General features: G+C 44.4%; 1 protein-coding gene across 12 annotated transcripts in view; it reads right to left on the bottom strand.

Moving 5' to 3' along the window:
• Nucleotides 1–8,857: 8,857 nt before the first annotated feature.
• JADE3 (jade family PHD finger 3) overlaps nucleotides 8,858–19,824 on the bottom strand; it is a 159,767-nt gene continuing 148,800 nt past the window's right edge. For all 12 annotated transcript variants that reach the window (XM_051827043.3, XM_089324410.1, XM_089324411.1 and 9 more), the window contains 3 exons: nucleotides 15,706–16,176; nucleotides 13,853–13,970; nucleotides 8,858–11,934 (listed from right to left, as the gene is read on the bottom strand). In XM_051827043.3, the coding sequence (XP_051683003.1) occupies nucleotides 11,024–11,934; nucleotides 13,853–13,970; nucleotides 15,706–16,176 (1,500 nt within the window). In that variant the 3' untranslated portion in view covers nucleotides 8,858–11,023. The remainder of the gene's footprint in view (nucleotides 11,935–13,852; nucleotides 13,971–15,705; nucleotides 16,177–19,824) is intronic.

Below are 19,824 nucleotides of genomic sequence, written 5' to 3'. Positions count from 1 at the left end.
TTTTTTTTTGACAGGCAGAGTGGATAGTGAGAGAGAGAGACAGAGAGAAAGGTCTTCCTTTGCCGTTGGTTCACCCTCCAATGGCCGCCACGGCTGGCGCGCTGCGGCCGGTGCTCCGCGCTGATCCGATGGCAGGAGCCAGGTACTTATCCTGGTCTCCCATGGGGTGCAGGGCCCAAGCACCTGGGCCATCCTCCACTGCACTCCCTGGCCACAGCAGAGAGCTGGCCTGGAAGAGGGGCAACCGGGACAGAATCTGGCGCCCCGACCGGGACTAGAACCTGGTGTGCCGGCGCCGCAAGGCGGAGGATTAGCCTAGTGAGCCACAGCGCCGGCCTATTTTTTTTCTTGCTTGATCTCACTAGGAGGGCTTTATTCATTTGAGTGGATTTTGTCAAAGAATCAGCTTTGGGTTTCCATGATTTTCTGTACTCTATTTCAGTCCTGACCTTCATTATTTCCTTTCTTCTACTTATTTTGAATGCCATTTCCTTTGCTGCTTTGAATTTAAGGTGGAAGCTGAGGTCATTGAGCTGAGGCCCTTTTTTTCCTTTTAAAGATTTATTTATTTATTTGAAAGTCAGAGTTACACAGAGAGAGAAGGAGAGGCAGAGAGAGATCTGCCATCTACTTGTTCACTCCCCAATTGGCCGCAATGGTTGGAGCTGTGCCGATCCGAAGCCAGGAGCCAGGAGCTTCTTCCGGGTCTCCTACATGGGTGCAGGGGCCCAGGGGCTTGATCCATCCTCCACTGTTTTCCCAGGCCACAGCACAGCAGAGAGCTGGATTGGAAGTGGAGCAGCCAGAACTTGAACCAACCCGTATGGGATGCTGGCACTGCAGGGGGCGGCTTTACCCACTACGCCACAGCACTGGCCCCAAGAGGTTCTTCTTTTGTAATATAGGCATTTGCTGCACTATCAAATTCCCTCCATGTACTGTGTTTGTGCCCTCCCACCTATTACGTGTTATGTTCATTCAAACTAACCTTTTCTTTTTCTTTTTCAGTTCCTTTTTGATTTGTGTTATCTGGGAATGTGTTGTTTTGTTTCCTATAATTGGATTTTCCAGAACTGTTTCTGTTATTCTGATTTATAACTTCATCCTATAGTAGTCAAAGAACATACTTTTGACTTGAATCCTTTTAAAATTAAGATTTATTTGTTGGGGCTGGCATTGTGGCATAGAAGGTTGAGCCTCTGTCTGCAGCACAGGCACCCACGTGGGTGCCTGTTCGAGTCCTAGCTGCTCCGCTTCCAATCCAGCTCCCTGCTAATGCGCCTGGGAAAGCAGTAGAAGACGGCCCAAGTGCTTGGGCCCCTGCACCCACACGGGAGACCCCGATGGAGTTCTGGGCTCCTGGCTTTGGCTTGGCCCAGCCCTGGCCATGTGGCCACCTAGAATGAACCAGCAGATGGAAGGTCTGTCTATCCCCCTCTCTTTCAAATAAACAAATATTTTTAAAAAGATTTATTTATTTATTTGAAAGGTAAGAGATACAGAGAGAGAAGAGAGATCTCCCATCTCCTGGTTCACTTCCCAAATGGCTGAAATGGCCAGGGCTGGCCCAGGCTGAATCCAGGAGGCAGGAGCTTTTTCTGGGTACACCCCCATGCACGCAGGGGCCCAAGTACTTGGGCCATGTTCTGCTGCTTTCCCAGGTGCATTGGCAGGGAGCTGGATCAGAACTGGATCAGCCAGGACTTGAACTGGCACCCATATAGGATGCTGGCATTTCAGGCAAAGGCTCAACCTTTTAGGCCTCAGTGCTAGCCCCAACAAATAAACCTTAAAAAATACAAAAGCAATCAGGGCCAGAGCTGTGGCATAGTGGTTTCAGCCACTGTCTGCCACGCCACCATCCCATATGGGCACCGATTCAAATTCTGGCTGCTCCACTTCTTTTTTTTTATTTTTTGACAGGCAGAGTGGATAGTGAGAGAGAGAGACAGAGAGAAAGGTCTTCCTTTTGCCGTTGGTTCACCCTCCAATGGCCGCCGAGGCCGGTGCGCTGTGGCTGGCGCATCGCACTGATCCGAAGCCAGGAGCCAGGTGCTTCTTCTCCTGGTCTCCCATGGGGTGCAGGGCCCAAGGACTTGGGCCATCCTCCACTGCCCTCCTGGGCCATAGCAGAGAGCTGGCCTGGAAGAGGGGCAACCGGGACAGAATCTGGTGTCCTGACCGGGACTAGAACCCAGTGTACCAGCGCCGCAGGCAGAGGATTAGCCTAGTGAGCCGCGGCATCGGCCAATGCTCCACTTCTGATCCAGCTCCCTGCTAATGAGCCTGGGAAAGCAGCAGAGGATGGCCCAAGTGGAGACCCAGATGAAGCTCCTGGCTCCTGGCTTCAGACCAGACCAGCTCTGGCCAATGCAGCCATTTGAGGAGTACACCAGTGGATGGAAGCTCTCTCTCTCTCTGTGTCTCCTCCTCTCTCTGTAAACTCTTAACTTTCAAATAAATAAATCTTTTTTTTTTTTAAATTTGTTTAGGGCCAGCCCTGTGTGCAGTGGGTTAACGCCCTGGCTTGAAGCACCGGCGTCCCATATGGGCACCGGTTCTAGTCCTGGCTGCTCCTCTTCTGATCCGGCTCTCTGCTGTGGCCTGGGAAAGCAGTAAAAGATGGCCCAAGTGCTTGGGCCTCTGCACCCACGTGGGAGACCCGGAGAAAGCTCCTGGCTCCTGGCTCTGGATCGGCGCAGCTCTAGCCGTTGCGGCCATCTGGGGATTGAACCAGTGGATGGAAGACCTCTCTGTCTCTTCCATCTCCCTATAACTCTTTCAAATAAATAAAATAAATCTTAAAAAACAAAGATTTGTTTAATGGTCCAGAATATGGTCTGTCTTGATGTTTCCTTATCAAGAACATCATTTGAAATGGATGCGTGTTCTGCAGGTGCTTGGATGAGTGCTAAATCTAGGTAGCTGATAGTTATGTTCAAATCTTCTATATTACGGATATTCTGTGTACTTGTTCTGTTAATAAACTATAATTGCTGGACTTTCCACTTTTCCTTGTAGTTCTATCAATTTCTGCTTAATGCGTCTTGAAGCTATTAGGTACATTAACACTTAGGATTATCTCCCCTTGATGAATTTATCCTTGAATAATATTAATATAGCTTCTCTAGGGATGGGTGTTTGGTGCAGCTGTTAAGATGCCACTTGGGAAGCCAGCATCCTATCACTGTACCTGGGTTTCAGTCCTGGTTCTACGTCTTTTTTTTCTTTTTATTTTATTTTATCTATTTGAAAGAGTTACAGAGAGAGGTAGAGACAGAGAGAGAGGTCTTCCATCTGTAGGTTCACTCCCCAGATGGCCACAGCAGCCGGAGTTGTGCCAGTCCGAAGCCAGGAGCCAGGAGCTTCCTTCGGGTCTCCCACATGTGTGCAGAGGCCCAGACTTAGGCCAACTTCTACTGCTTTCCCAGGCCATAGAAGAGAGCGGGATCGGAAGAGGAGCAGCCGGGACTAGAACCGGCACCCATATGGGATGCTGGTGCTTCAGGCCAGGGCTCTAACCTGCTGTGTCACAGCGCTGGCCCCTCGGTTCTATTTCCAATACCAGCTTTCTGCTGATGTATACCTTGGAAAGCAGCCAATGATGGCTCACATTCTTGGGTCTCTGCTGATGATGTGGGAATTATGGATTCAGTTCCAGGCTCCTGGCTTCAGCGTAGCTCAGTACCAGGTCTTGTGGGAATTTGGGGAGTGAACTGGTGGATGGAAGATTTCTCTCAGAAAAATACAAATTAAAGTGTTCGCAGTATCTATCATAAGTGTACCTACCTTTTATTAGAAATACGTGTATAGTAGCTCTGGTTTCTTTTGGCTAGCGTTAGCATGGTATAACTTTGTCCATCCTCTTAAATTGACCCATTTGTGTCTTTATAATATGGGTTTCCCGTAGGCAGCAGGGGGTTGTATTCTCTAATGTCCAAGCTCTGTTGAGGTATTTGGAGTTGTCAAGAATTTCCTAAGTCTAGGGACTGACATTGTGGTGCAGCAGGTTAAGCTGCCACATGCAGTACAGGAGTCCCATATGGGCACCCATTCCAGTCCTGACTGCTTCACTTCTGATCCAGCTCCCTGCTAATGTGCTTGGGAAAGCAGCGGAAGATGGCCCAAGTACTTGGGTCTCTGTCAATCACATGGGAGATCCAGATGGAGACCCTGGCTCCTGGCTTCAGCCTGACCCAGACACCGCCATTGCACGCATTTGGGGAGTGAACCAGTGGATGGAAGATCTCTTTCTCCTGCTCTGCCTTTCAAATCAATCAATCCAAGGTTACCTGTGAGAAAGACTACCGTGGAGATGGTTGAGGGGCGAGCAAGAAGAAAGTAATTTCTCTAGGAGAGGATTTTATTGATAGAAAAAGACACCTGTTTTTCACTTTTAAGAAACTGTTCCAACTGAGAACAAAAGCTCAGGACCAAGAGTACTGCAGCTCAGACAGATCCACTGAGAATGAAAAGCCCATGGAGCCAACGTGGCACAGTGAGTTAAAGTCCTGGCCTGCAGCGCCAGCATCCCATATGGGCGCCGGTTCAAGTTCCGAACCAGCTCTCTGCTGTGGCCTGGGAAAGCAGTAGAAGATGGCCCAAGTCCTTGGGCCCCTGTAACACCGTGGGAGACCTGGAAGAAGCTCCTGGCTCCTGATTGGCCCAGCTCCAGCTGTTGCGGCCATCTAGGGAGTGAACCAGTGGATGGAAGACCTCTCTCTCTGTCTCTACCTCTCTCTGTGACTATGTCTTTCAAGTAAATAAAATAAATCTTTAAAGAAGGAAAAAAAATTGCTAGAGAATAAAAAGTCCCCTGAAAGAGCAAGGAGCATTTGCTCTATGTGCAGTGTATGTTCCCCATTTCAAATTTGTTTCTATTTCTGCTGTAAGAAATTACCACAAATTTAGCAGCTAAACCCAACACAAACTTATTCTCTTATAGTTCTGGGGGTCAGAAATCTATAAAGTCATCATGTAGGCAGGGCTGGCGCCCACGGAAAATTTTAGAGCAGAGGTAACATGTTCATAGGTTCCAGGGATCAGGACGTCGAGACCTTTGGGGCAGCCATTATTTCGCCTACTATAACCAGTTACAACTTTGACTAGCTATGGAGAAGGCAAGTCTGTCAGGTTCTAGGTCTACTGTGAGGCTGTCCTGTCCATATTTGTATGAATGACTGTGCTCTTTGGATGTGAGCCTACAAATTGCCTCTTGGTTACATGGCTAATTTTAGTCCAATCAGCTCTAAGATGGCAGGGGTCAAGTGGTGCAGAAACTATGACTAAACCTCAACTCAGCCTGCTTTCTCGAGAGGTGACTTTGGGTACAGGAGTCAAACAAAGTAACGAAAAGGTGTGTACTACATCTAGGGGACTTTGAACGACTGTCTTAACCATTTGTCAGTTTTTACCTGTGTCAAATGGTTGTCATGAGAGCTAAATATAAGGTAGTACATGTGAAAGGCTTAGCGAAAGGCCTGACACAGAATAAGGGCTTGACGAGTATTTTTGCTTTTATTATCTGGAGGCTTGATTAGTCCCAAATGTTTCCTGGTTTGTCTTACCAAGGATTTTCAGTTTGGTTGGTTCCCGTAGGGACCTAAGTAGCTGTTTTGAAATTGAGCTTTAGCTTGGTTTTTGCCTACGTGATTCTCAGTCCAGCACTGAGGACTGGAGGATGACACTGGCACAAATTCTGCTCCAAAGATGCAGGCATCTCTCTTTAGATTTTACGCCTGGTTACCCTTTGGAGACTGAATGGCCACAATATTGCAGAGCCAACACAGCCTTGTAAATACCATCCTTGGTCTTACCCCTGTGGCTACCTTCTGTTTGCACAACCAGGGGGAGATGAAGAATTAACCAGAGATCCCATTTTGGAAAGATCAAGAGGAAGTTAGGAAAAGTCTGTTACCAAAACCCAGTATGTATGCCAGGCTAGGCTTATATGAAGCAGGAATAAGTATTTAGTATTTTTTTTTATCCTAAGCAGTTCAAAAACCTAAAAATGGCAACTGTCCAATGTAAAGTATCTTTCTATTTTGAGGCTAAAGTGATTAATTCAGTGAGGTTATAATTTTCAAAACAGCCATTTTTAGAATGAAGGTTTTATTTTTTTTATTTGACAGAGTTAGACAGTGAGAGAGAGAGAGAGAGACAGAGAGAAAGGTCTTCCTTCCATTGGTTCACCCCCCAAATGGCTGCTAAGGCTGGCGTGCTGCGCTGATCCGAAGCCAGAAGCCAGGTACTTCCTCCTGGTCTCCCATGCGGGTGTAGGGGCCCAAGCACCTGGGCCATCCTCCACTGTCTTCCCGGGCCACAGCAGAGAGCTGGACTGGAAGAGGAGCAACCGGGACCAGAACCCGGCGTCCATATTGGATGCCGGCGCTGCGGGCGGATGGACGATTAACCAAGTGAGCCACAGCGCCGGCCCCAGGTTTTTTTTAATTTTTATTTTTAAAAGATTTTACTTATTTGAGAGGCAGAGTTAAGGAGAGACAGAGAAAAGTCTTCTATCTGCTGGTTCACTCTCCAAATGGCACAATGGCTGGAGCTGGGCCGATCTGAAGCCAGGAACCAGGAACTTCTTCCAGGTCTCCCATGTTGGGTGCAGGGGCCCAAGAACTTGGGCCATCTTCTACTGCTTTCCAAGGCCATTAGCAGAGAGCTGGATCAGAAGAGGAACAGCCGGGACATGAACTAGTGCTCATAAGGGATGCCAGCACTGCATAGCTGCTTAGCCTACTACACCACAGTGCCGACCACAAGAATGAAGTTTTTTATCATGTGAGAAATGACTCTAAAGTGAGGCCCATTTCCATGTATGAGTTTTGAAAGCAGCTTCATTACATCATGGCAAGACTTTTTAATATTTATTTATTCGAAAGGCAGAGTTACAGACAGAGATCTTTCATCCACTGGTTCACTCCCCAAATGGCTGCAATGGCCAGGGTTGAGCCAGGCTGAAGCCAGGAGCCTGGAACTCCATCTGGGTCTTCCATGTGGGTCTCAGCGACCCAAGCACTTGGGCCATCAGTGCTGTTTTCCCAGGTGCATTAGCAGAGAGCAGGATGGGACTTGGAGTGTGCAGGACTGGAACCAGTGCTCCAGTAAGGGATGCAGGCCACGATGCTGGCCTTGATGGGAAGGCTTTCTTCTGCAAATGCTCTCCAAATTCAAATCACTCCTGTAATCAGTTTGGCTTGAATAGTCAATTCCATTTTTCCAGTTTGTTGATAGACTGTTACTCAGTTGTAATTAATGAAATTGAGAAGATGCACAGAAGGAATGAGGGGAGGAGCACTTAAACTTGGGGTTGTTGCGGGCCTGTGTTGTGGCTCCCACCTGCAACGTTGGCATCCCATATGAGCACAGATTTGAGTTCCTGCAAATGAGCCTGGGAAGGCAGTGGAAGATGCCAGAGAGGAGAGATAGAGTGAGTGATCTTCCATCTGCTGGTTCACTCCCCAATTGGCCACAAAGGCTGGGGTTGGGTCCGGTCAAAGCCAGGAGCCCAGAGCTTTTTCTGGGTCTCCCATGTGAGCACAGGGAACCAGGCACTTGGTCCATCGTCTGCTGCTTTCCCAGGTGCATTAGCAGGGAGCTGGATCAGAAGTGGAACAGCCAGGTCTCAAATCATATGGGATGCCAGCATCCAGGAGGCTTAACTTACCATGCTGGATTTTTACCTAAATTCTTAAGCATGAGCAAAGTTCTGGAGGGAAGAAAACCCCAAGAATGTGCATCTTCTGGTTTATTATCTGAATTTCAAAGTTTCTTCAACACAAAGGTTCCTCCCCTGTTGGAAATGTACACACTACTAGAATTAAACCCAACAGCTCTTTGGGGGCCATAACAGTGTATATTTATAGTTTCAGTTCTCCAGAATTTTACCCTAACAGTTTATCAGGACAAAACAATCATTCATTAACAGGTAAGGGAGGGGGAGGGAGGCAGAGATTGGGAAATCAATTTCACCTTTTATCTAACTTCAGTACTGATTTACCCAATGACCTTTGGCAAGCACATTTCTCAAACATGAGAATGTAGATGATTTCTTTTATTTTTATTTTTATTTATTTTATTTATTTTTTTAATTTTTTGACAGGCAGAATGGACAGTGAGAGAGAGAAAGAGAGAGAAAGGTCTTCCTTTGCCGTTGGTTCACCCTCCAATGGCCGCCGCGGCCGGTGTGCTGCGGCCGGCGCACCGTGCTGATCCGATGGCAGGAGCCAGGAGCCAGGTGCTTTTCCCGGTCTCCCATGGGGTGCAGGGCCCAAGCACCTGGGCCATCCTCCACTGCACTCCCTGGCCATAGCAGAGAGCTGGCCTGGAAGAAGGGCAACTGGGACAGAATCCGGCGCTCCAACCGGGACTAGAACCTGGTGTGCCGGCGCCGCTAGGTGGAGGATTAGCCTAGTGAGCCGCGGCGCCGGCGAGAATGTGGATGATTTCTTCAAAGTGTCCCCATGACATTAATATACCCACATGACTCCAAATGAATATTTTAAAGAGTATATATGTAAATAATGCCTGACCTAAGCCCTCTGGATCCTGACACTTTAGATAGGATCATTTCCATGGTCATTTAAAAAATTATGACAGCAAGGTTTTTAATCTTAATAGCTTGATGAAATCATGAGTTCTGGATGGAGTTCACATATTCAGAGTTCTCTTTGGCTCTTGGTATTGACATGAATCGTGAATCTGTGCGTCTGAATCTTCCATTTTTCCTCGCCTCTTTCTTCCTCTTCTTGTTTTTATTGAATATACTTTTTTTAAATATAAAAGGGACATGTTTTTGATTTTCAAAAACCAGTATGCCAAACTATAAAATTACCACACTGATAACAAGTAGCAGTTTTCATAATTTAATGAAAAAGTATTGGTAAAAAGGAGACAATTGAAAAAAGACTGCATTTATCTTGGAAAACTGGGCTATATAAGACAAAATGAAAACAAATTAATACAGAAGATTAAGAGGTAATACTTCAAATAACAAGAAAATGTAGCAAATGCATTTTGGGGCAACAGAAGGCTCCTTCATTTACCTAGGAAAATCCTGTAAAAATATTACAACTCTATTTCCCTGACTGGAATGATATTAAGTCAATACTCTCCCAGTGGTGTTACATATGGAATTTGGCTGAAGCACTGTTTTGATGTTTGCTTTTCCTCCCACTCGGAATTGAAAGGCATGAAAGTACACCAGCTACTAGTGGCAGTGCTGGCCTCTAATGTACGGAGTTTACAGCACAGCTCCATTATAATCTCATTGCCATGAAGGTGTCAAATGAACAGCTACCCCAGGAGAACGCAAAGACAAAGCATAGAAATCTAGTGCACAAACGGGAAATTCTCTTCCTCCGTTTGGATAATTTTCATAGCTTTTTCCATTCAAACAAAATACAGGACACTTACAACACATGCTATGGCATGTTCACACACGTACATAGGCACAAAAGAAATTTTTTGAAGATGTAGTCAAAGGAGAAGCAAAATACAGATGTTTTCAGAACCGGAGAGGAAAAAGCAAAGGAACCCTTTAACAAGGCTACAAGAACAAAAGCCAGGTTGGGGGGGTAGGCGGGGAGGAAAACCTTGTGTTCCATATGGATGGAGAGAAGGCCCCTGCCTTGACTGACTGGCACCTATTGTAGCTAGGCTGTTTCCCCAGTTAGAAACTTTAACAACTGGATGTGACCTTTTTTTTGCCTGAAAATTTCATGACCACACTTTCCCAAACTAGAAGAAAGAGAACATTAATTTAAGGCTAAGAAGAAAAGAGAGCTGAGACTTATATTCTGCTTCACATTTTAAAACCTGTAACATTTCCCCCTTCTTTAAATGGGAAGCAGACATGTTTTTATCCACCCCCCCTCAAAATTTAATTATTCTCTTTCTCCCAGAAATTCATCAGGGCTGATAGTTTGGGAACAGAGTATAAGCAACTTCTGAAAAAATGGCTCTAGCCTTACTGTTTGGGAACTTGCCTTGGATTCAAAATTGCTACAAAGCTAAATTATATCCATGTGTTACACACATGCTTTCAAATTCTGTTTGACAATAAAAATCTGTTTCAAAATTAAAGCAGGTAAGAATACTTAACCTCTGTGCACTTTATATTTAATTATACCTCAATAAAAACTTTATAAACATTAAAGCAGGTATACAAAAACTGTCAGCCAAACTCATTTTAGTCAAATTTATTTGAAAACAACAACACAAAACCCCTGACCTGGTACAAATACCCCAGAAATGGTCTCAACTTTTGGAAAGGCTCTGGGATCCTTCACAAATGACCAAACAGAGAATCAGAGCATTTTCCTTGGAAGTAGTACTTTTGTACTTCTGTAAACACTATCCACAAGTTAGCCTCTTATGCTTGTTAGCTGCGTGAAATAGTTATGAGTGCGTCCCCAACAAGCAAGTCTAGGAACAGGCACTGGACACTTGTAAGCAGTAGCAGTATTGATTCAGTACGTCAAGATACTGTGAAAGGAACTCAACCTCGCGCAGAGCAAAGGAAGAGGGTAGTGAGTTTGACAGTATCTGAGAGTTGGTCTCCTGGCTTAGAGATACCAGTGGAATTAGAAATGTCCTACAGACAGGAGCTCTCAGAGTCACATGCTGTAGTTTCAAAAGCTAAGTAGTTTTAGTGTCTGGTAATCATGGTCTCTTGCAAATCTGTTAGTGACGCAAGGACACTTAATAATGTATTCATCAATGTGTTAATATAATTGGAAAGCTGCCCTGTATTTACTCAATAAATACTCTGGGTCCAGCTATTCCCAACAGCCTCTAACAAACCAACCTCTGGACAATCTGCAATTCTTGTAATGTGCTTGTGAAAACGAGACTTTGAAACCTTTTCAAAAACTGCAAGCAAATTTTACTGTGGAAAATTCTCTTTCTTTTCTCCATAACTCCCCCTAACATATGCTAGAATCCTTTTGGTCTATAGGCTTTCCCCAATAAATGGGACAAAGGCAAAGGCTGAGTTATATTTGCGAGTATCTCATCACCTCTGCGTTGAACTGTGGGAAAGGGGATGTGCTTTGCTTTTGCCATGGCACTCCCGTCTAGAGTCATGGGAAGGATTCTCCCTGTCTGAGCTCTCTCTCTTTACCCGAACTTTTTCTCTATTCCCATCACTTTCTGTTTCTGAGTCACTCAGCTCCACATCTGGGCAATACCCATCATTTTCATTATATGGAGCTTGCCCTGCAGGTAGCCTGAGAAGCTGCCTATCCCAGAACTGTTCCTTGGGATTCACATTCTTAGTTGGCTTCATATAGCACTGGAGGTCCTCAGTGGTCTTCACCCACCTATTGGTGGTCTCTTTAAATGACCTGCTGAAGTGATCCATACTGGATTTTCTAAAGCTGCACTGACTAGCCAAGTGGGGGCTGCTCACGGACTCCTGGTCAGAGAACATCTCGTGTGAGCTGTCTTTTTGGGTGACATTCCCAGACCAGTTGCCCTCCAGACCATTAGGTGCGGCAAACTTGGAGCTAGGCTGATTTTTCCCATTCCCAATGGAAGACTGTCCCTGGAGGGCAGCCTGAAGGACCAGAGGCTTTCCCTGTGACTGCCCATGATAGAACTCCAAAGATGGACTTCTCCAACCAGGACTGGAATCCTTTGCTTCACCTCTGGAATGGCTGAGAGTGGCTGGCAAACAGTTATTCTTGCTCTCTAGTGGATGCCTTGGAAACGACTGCATACTCATTTCTAGCGACTCCTGAAGTGCCTGCAGGCTCCTTATATCGTTACCAGAAGAGGTGCTGTCAGGAGAGCAGGACTGGTGATCAGTCTCTGTGGAGCCATTTCTGCAGTCTTCTGCAGCTGACTTGGGCATTTTTAACTTTAAGGTAATTCTTGGTGGTGGGTAGAACAATGAGCTTTCTGGTGTAGTTGTCAAAGGAAGTCCTGAGTTCAAAAAGAAAATACTCATTTTAGCAACTGATTTAAATAACAATGTCCGTGCTTATGGCAGAATTAGGGCACATACCTACTTTCACATGGGGTAGCAGGCAGAGTAAGCTAAACCAGAAGCTGCAGCTAAGTGTGCTACAGACGAAAAGCTTAGCAATGACACTGTTTGCTGTATGGCAATCCTCTATCTCTTCACCTCTGTTCTCCTAGTCCATAAATGACCACAAAGAGTTGTCTGCCGTCTCCTGCATCTCCAACTCTGTTCCTTCCATTTCTGAAAACAGTGTCATGAGCAATGTGGAACAGGGTCTCCCAACTGTATGTCTGTGTGTTTGTGTGTGTGCATGTGTGGGTACTGTCTAGCACTTGGGATGTGCCTTAAACACAGACTTTCCAGATCCCCTCCTCCAATAACTCTTGGCCTTCCTAAAGCAAACCAAATACAAACCTACAGAAATGTGGCACAGGTTGTGGTAGTACAGAGTATGTGTGTGCTCTACCCTGGCACTAGAAGTGCCTGTGAATTTTAGGACCTTAACCTAGAATAATCCCTTGACTACAAATGACAATTTTGGAGGTGTGAATGAGGTTTTGCAGTGGTAAGGCCAGCAGAAAAGAACTACAACATTTCTGCCAGTGGCCAGCTATGGGCCTGGCCTGGGGAGCATGGGCAATCAGCTACCTGGTGATGTTACTCAAAATCACAGGATAGATCTAACTCTATTATTCTGAGTGCTCTGAAATTAAACAAAAAAACACTATCAAATAATTCCTCTCTGCATATTACTTAATCTTTTGTCATTATCATCTTACTGTAACCTCACAAAAATGAAAAATTGAGAGGACAGCTTTTAGTTGTCCCAATGGGCAGCATTTGTTCAAGGGTCCGTATGGAATATCTACAGCCCCCACCTCTACCTGGGGTTGCCACCTGCTGATGCTGCAAGCTGTAATGAGGCTGATTCCTACCAATCAGAAGCCATGTGACTAGGGGCCAATTTCCTCAGTGGGGGGTGGTGGTGGCAGGGGGGCTCCTCCCTGCTGTCCTTTGGTTTGCCTTGTTTTACCTGGCATGTTGCTCTTCAGCTGCAAAGGTGGCTGGCCCCTTCTACACCACTCTGTGACTCTTGCCACTCACAAATGCCTCAGAGCCTCTGCTGCCTACCTGACACTTCATTTCTGAGTGTTTCTTTTGCTCTATGGCTGGCCCAAGGCAGGAGCTGATTCTGCACATCTTGCTTAGTGAACTCTAGTTACTCAGGCTCTGCCATCAACCTCTGTGTTAAATGAGGCACAGGGAAGCTATAGGTATCGCTGATACCTATAGCTATTGGCTGTCGTCATTCCAGCCAAGCTCCCCATGCTTAGGGCACTGTAATTACGCTGACATGCCTCTCTCACCAAGTGGGCAGTGTATGTCGCAGCTGAGAATTCAGTCTTGCTAACCACTCTGTCTTCTAACTCAGTTCTTAGTCCACAGTAGGTGCTCAAAAAATATTAGTAAATAAAAAGAGCCCAGATCTGTAACTCCTAGTTAAGGATTTGTTTTAATAGACTATTATTAAGCTGAGTAACTCTGGGGTTAAGTGTTTTCTGTAAAATGGGACTAGATCTTATCACATTGATTTCTAAATGTAAAAGAATAATTTTGTGACTCCAATTAATGGCCTTGAATATCTCTCTGGGATCTAGATCATCTGTCTTAGACCTGAAACACCCACAACCTTACTCTGGGACTTTTTGCTTCATGATTTGACACTGCAAAGTTGTATCAGTGCTAGATGAAAGCAAATAAGACATTAGACAAGATATTAAAAGGATTTTTCAGTGGACAATTGACATACAATCTAAATTGCTAAAATAGGTTAAACAAGTTTACATATGCATTAGGACATCTTGAATAACAGGTTACCTGCAGCAATTTCTTGGTTAATAAGCTGGACTTGCAACCCGAAGATCTGTTCCTGTAGTTTGTTTTGTGACAGTTTCAGCTTCTCACGTCTGCTTATCATGTAGCACAGGTTTCGGACCTGAAAGCCCAATCCCCAACAAGCAGATTTGTTTGTCATGTTAAACAACCTGACAGTTGAAGCTGTTAAGCTTCACTGAAGACAACTGAAGTCAGAAGAGGGGCTGGAGGGTTGGTGAAAACAGAAGATAGAACCCAAGGGTCCTAGAATAGTCACTCCACAGAAATGCACACAGGATGGTCAATGATGGGATCATAGTTTCCATATATATCAATAGCACAAGCAAAATGCTCCCAAACAGCCTCCTGAAATCTGCTCTATTTGTAGTATCCTGGAATCAATATTAATCTGAGCAGCCATGCTGGGAACATCAACTGATGGTTTTAACAATTCAGCTTTGGGGCTGGTGCTGTGGCATAGCGGGTAGTTGCCACCTGCAATGCCAGCATCCCATATGGGCACTGGTTTGAGTCCTGGTTGATCCACTTCCAATCCAGCTCTCTGCTATGGCCTGGGAAAGCAGTGGAAGATGGCCCAAGTGCTTGGGCCCCTGCATCCCTGTGGGAGATCCAGAAGCTCCTGGCTCCTGGCTTTGGATAGGCACAGCTCCAGCCATTCTGGCCATCTGGGGAGTGAACCAGCAGAGGGAAGACCTCTCTCTCTGTCTCTGGCTCTTTGTAACTCTGCCTTTCAAATAAATCTTTAAAAAATATTCAGCTTTCCCTTCAGATATGTGAGTACAAATGATGACAATGCTGAATCCAGTACAATTTTCTAAGGAGTGCTGGAACAGCAGGATAAAGGTATGCTGAGAAAGTGGAAGTGTTTTTTTGGCTCATACTTTGAGCTCAACAAGTTTCTACAACCACATGAGTAAAGTCCTCACTTTCTTATACTGTGTCCCAGTTTATTCATCTGTAAACAAGGATGATAACAGTATCTTTCCAGATGCATACTAGGATTAAATGAGTTAACATTTATGAAATGCATAAAACACTATTGACAACAAAATAGTAGATATTATATAGGTACATATTAAATTTTTAAAAGTGAGCCAGATATGTCAATTCTCTTTCAAATTTGGTACAGAAACAATTCAAGTCACTTTATAATTATGCAATTCTCTAGGATAAACATAGGACCTAACTTATCTTTGAACCCCTGCAGTACCTAATTTAGTAGATATGATACATATGAGTTATACTGAATTGTCTGGTTGAGTGGATCTCAACCAGGGATGATTTTGACCCCCCGTGTACATTCGGTAATTTGAAGACATTTTTGGCTGTCATGTTGGGAGTCATGGAGGTGCTACAGTATCTAGTGAGTAGAGGACAGGGATGCTGCTCATCCTATAATGTCTCCTACAACAAAGGACAGTCCCCTACAATAAACAACTATCCAGCCCAAAATCTCCACAGTGTTGAGTTTTTGAAACCCTGATTTAACACGTTCTTTAATAAAATTCACTAAAGCTTTCTTCAGGTGGCAGTATCAAAATGTGTCAGTAAAATACAGTTGAGTCAATTTAGGCTCAAAAGTGAATAAAAGTAAATTAAATGAGAATTTATTTCAAATTAAAAGTTCAGAGCATATAAATAAGGCCTCTCCAATCCCCTGAATGTGCCTGCTAAAAATTTAAACAGAGCCCAATGTCTGGGGCCACGACGATATCATAACATAAGCAAGGTCTCAGAAGCCCACACCATAACGAACTATTTTTAAAGTGGAAGTGGGTACCCCATTTCTATGCAGACCATAACACATCAGTCACAGGTGGTGGTGGTCACCTTACCCTTTCCAGGTCCTGCCGAAGGTGCATAAACATTCTCATGCGAGTGTGAATGCTTTCCTCTTTTGGCTGTATCAGGGCATTTTCTTCATCTTCCTTCGGAGGAAATAATGGCTTATTGAAGTTACTTTTGCGCTTCAGTTTCCAGTAGTTATAGATATAATCCACAGCCAGTGTGGGCATCCCCAGCTCTGCAGCCACATCTTCCATTCGGACGAAGGAATAGAACTCTTCCTCCAGCTCCCGAAGCTTCTGGGCCCGCAGGCTGATTTTCTCGCTTTTGGCCTGGCTCTGCTCTGTAGCCCTGTGGTGGGGGTACTCGGCCTCCCTGAGTTTCTGCCTGTTTTGGCTATGCTTGAGGCAGTAGGACCTGAACTTCACTTCATCCCCCTCATCTAGGATGGTCTTCATCTCAAGGCTGTGCTCGAAGGCACAGGTGACGTGGAAGGCAGTGATGCAGCTTTTCACAGAACACTACAAGAAGAAAACAGCTGTCAAGGTTGGGGGCGAGAGGGAGAGCCCTATGTCTCTGGGCCTAAATTGACAGCTTTTTAGGAAGCAAAAGAAAGACAAGGAGAAAGTTGGTCCTAAACTGACCATGATAGATGCTTTTTAAGTAACTCAGGAAGCCTGCTCTTATGGAAAACAGCAAAAACGGCAGCTTAAACATGTGAAACTCCCCCTTTTAAAGTTTCAACTCAAGAATTCAAGCTTTGGGCCAGTGCTGTGGCTCACTAGGCTAATCCTCTGCCTGTGGCACCAGCACTCCAGGTTCTAGTCCTGGTTGGGGCGTCGGTTCTATCCCGGTTGCTCCTCTTCCAGTCCAGCTCTCTGCTGTGGCCTGGGAAGGCAGTGGAGGACGGCCCAAATGCTTGGGCCCTGCACCTGTGTGGGAGACCAGGAGGAAGCACCTGGCTCCTGGCTTCAGATCGGCGCAGCGCACCGGCCTTAGCAGCCATTTGGGGGGTGAACCAATGGAAGGAAGACCTTTCTCTCTGTCTCTCTCTCTCTCTCACTGTAGATGGACGACCTCTCTCTCTTTCAAATAAGTAAATAAATCTTAAAGAAATACTGAAATCTCATTGTTGAAGCTGACTCTTTTGGAAGTCTACACTTCCAAAAAAAAAAAAAGTGAAGGGCACACTGCTTAATTAAGTATCTAATAAGCTGGGTTTTTGATAATTAAACACACAGAATGACCTTGGATACAACCAAGGAGAAAAAGAATGCAAAACCTGACAGATTCTCCTTAGACTGAGAAATTCAACAGGATACTGGCAACCATCAAAGATTTAATGAGGCAAATTCTGCTTAAACTAATTTCACAAGGGGCGGCATTGTGCTGTTAACAGGTCGGTGCCATCTGGGTGCTGGTTCAAGTACCAGCTACTCCACTTCTGATTCCGAGCCCTGCTAATGTGCCTGGGAAAAGAGAAAGATGGCCGAAGTACTTGGGCCCCTGCCACCCACATGGGAGATGCGGAAGAAGCTCCTGGTTCTGGTCTGGCCCAGCTCTGGCTGTTGCGGCCATTTAGGAAGTAAACCAGTAGATGGAAGATCTCTCGATCCCCCCCCCCCCCCCAAACACCACATAACTCTGCCTTTCAAATAAATAAAATAAATCTTTAAGCTAATTTCACAGGATAAGGAATATCTTTCCAAGGATGGAATTTAAGTCTAAGGCCATCAGATCAGCCTCACATTTACTTTTGCTTGAAATTCCTCTAGAGTACCTGATTTTCTACCTCCAGACCCTCCCACCTTTCTCCACCTTCCATTAAGTGGTGATCTAGCTACTTATTGAATTCTTCCACTGAGAAGAAACTCATAATCTCCTAAGAGAGCCCACTCTAACTTTGGAAAACTCTACAGGAAAAGTTTGTTACATGACATTGAAACCTACATCCTTAAAACTTCCGTGTATTTGACAAGCCTCACGAAAATGAGGATGATGGAAACTCAAGACATACTTTTAGCTTTTGTTTTTGGGTAGCTTTTGTTTTCACTTGGCTAAGACACTAGTCAGACAGTTAAAAAATAAATAGCAGGGCAAGCATTGTGGTGCAGCAAGTTAAGCTGCTGCTTGGGATGCCTGTATCTCCTATCAGAGTGCCTGGTTCAAGTCCCAACTGTTCTGTGCTTCTGATCCAACTTTCTGCTAATGTGCTTGGAAAGTAGCACATGACGGCAGTTCTGTACTCCTGGATTTGTCCTGGGGCAGCCCTGGCTGTTGTGGAGATTTGAGGGGAATGAACTAGTGGGCAGAATATCTTTCAGTCACTTTGCTTTTCAAATAAATAAATAAGCAAATGAATCTTTTAAAAAAGCAAAAAAAAAATTGCAACTGCATTATTTAGCAAAAGATTTAAAGTGTTGGGCATAATGCTGGTTTAATGTTTTATAACAGCTAAAAATAAGGGAAGAAAAAGCAAAAGAATTTTCCAAGGGAATGTATGCATGACATAAAACTACTACTAGAAAAAACCTAAGATCATCTGGTATGGGTGTTTGATCTAGAAGCTAAGATGCCAGCTGGGATGCACACAACTCAAGTGTCCTTAGGAGTGCTTAGGTTTCAGTTTATGGCTCCTAATATGAGCTCTGGGAGGCATGAAGACAGCTCAAGTAGTTGGTTCTCTACCACTCATGTGCGAGACACAGATTTAGTTTTGGGCTCCTGGCTTTGGCCTGGCCTAGCCCTGGCTTTTGCTGGCGCATGGAGAGTGAACCAGCCAATGGGAGCTCTGTCGTCTGACTCTCTCTTTCTGCCTCTCAAATAAATCAAAGAATGTTTTTTAAAAGTCACTTCTCTCGGGTCTAATTTTACAGAATACTGAAGTCAAGTACCTATTTCCTTTTTTTTTTTTCTAAAACACATGAGGGCACTGAAAAATTCATGGAAAATAGAATTAAAATATAAGTTTATTTTAATGCAAAAATTTTGAAATCCATGCATATGAGGGGTCTTCAAAATGTGTATTATGAAACAAACTATACACGGATTTCAAAAAGGTTTTGTACCAAGAAGCAGCTATACACGGATTTCAAAAATTTTTTGTACCAAAATAAACTTAAAAAGATAAAAAAATGTAAAATCTTATTTATTTCTACCAATGTGACAGGGGAGGTATTATGACTTTTTTTTTTACAAAGCAGCTTTATTTTTATTTTTAAAATTCTTTGAAAAACTAACTGTAAAAACGATGTTGTCATTGTGATAAGCCATGATAAGCCAAGTAGCACTCATGAATGAGATATACTTTACATAAAACTCACCAGTTTTAAGTGTGTATTACAGTGGTTTCTAGCATACTTCGAGTTGTGCAATTATTGCCATTATCTAATTCCAGAACATCTTCATTGCCTCCATTAAAGAAATATAGGGGCCGGCACTATGGTGCAGTAGGCTAAGTCCCTGCCTGTGCTGTCAGCATCCCATATGGACAAGGGTTCGAGACCTGGCTGTTTCACTTCTGATCCAACTCTCTGCTATGGCCTGGGAAAGCAGTGGAAGATGGCCCAAGTCTTTGGGCCCCTGCAGCCACATGGGAGACCCGGAAGAAACTCCTGGCTCCTGGCTTTGGATCAGCTCAGGCTCTAGCCGTTGTGGCTATTTGGAGAGTAAACCAGTGGATGGAAGACCTTTCTCTCTGTCTCTCCCTCTTTCTGTCTATAACTCTACCTCTAAAATAAATAAATAAAATCTGTAAAAAAAAGAAAAAGAAAAAAATCACACCCATTTTTAGTCATTCCCTGTTCCCAAACCTAGTCCCAAGCAACCACTATTCTACTTTCTGTCTCCCTAGATGTTCTCCTTCTGAACATTTCATATGACTGGAATCATATACCGCATGGCCATTTGTGTCTGGCTTCTTTCACTCAGCATTTTTTAAGGTTTATGCATATTGTAGCATGCATTAGAACATCATTCCTTTTTATAGCTCCCGAATATTCATTGTGTAGATATATTCTATCCACTTACTAGTTGATATTTGAGTTTTTTTTTTTTTTTTTTTTTTTTTTTACTTTTTGGCTATTATAAAATAATACTGCTAAGAGAATTCACATAGAAGTTTATATGTGAATATATATTTTCATTTCTCTTGGGTATTGTGCAGCAAA

The sequence above is a fragment of the Oryctolagus cuniculus genome, chromosome X, assembly GCF_051225735.1.
Source record: "Oryctolagus cuniculus isolate XC-2025 breed Fujian yellow rabbit chromosome X, ASM5122573v1, whole genome shotgun sequence".
Taxonomy (NCBI): domain Eukaryota; kingdom Metazoa; phylum Chordata; class Mammalia; order Lagomorpha; family Leporidae; genus Oryctolagus; species Oryctolagus cuniculus.
The sequence above is the reverse complement of the archived record's forward strand: the minus strand, read 5'-3'. Positions and strand labels throughout refer to the sequence as shown.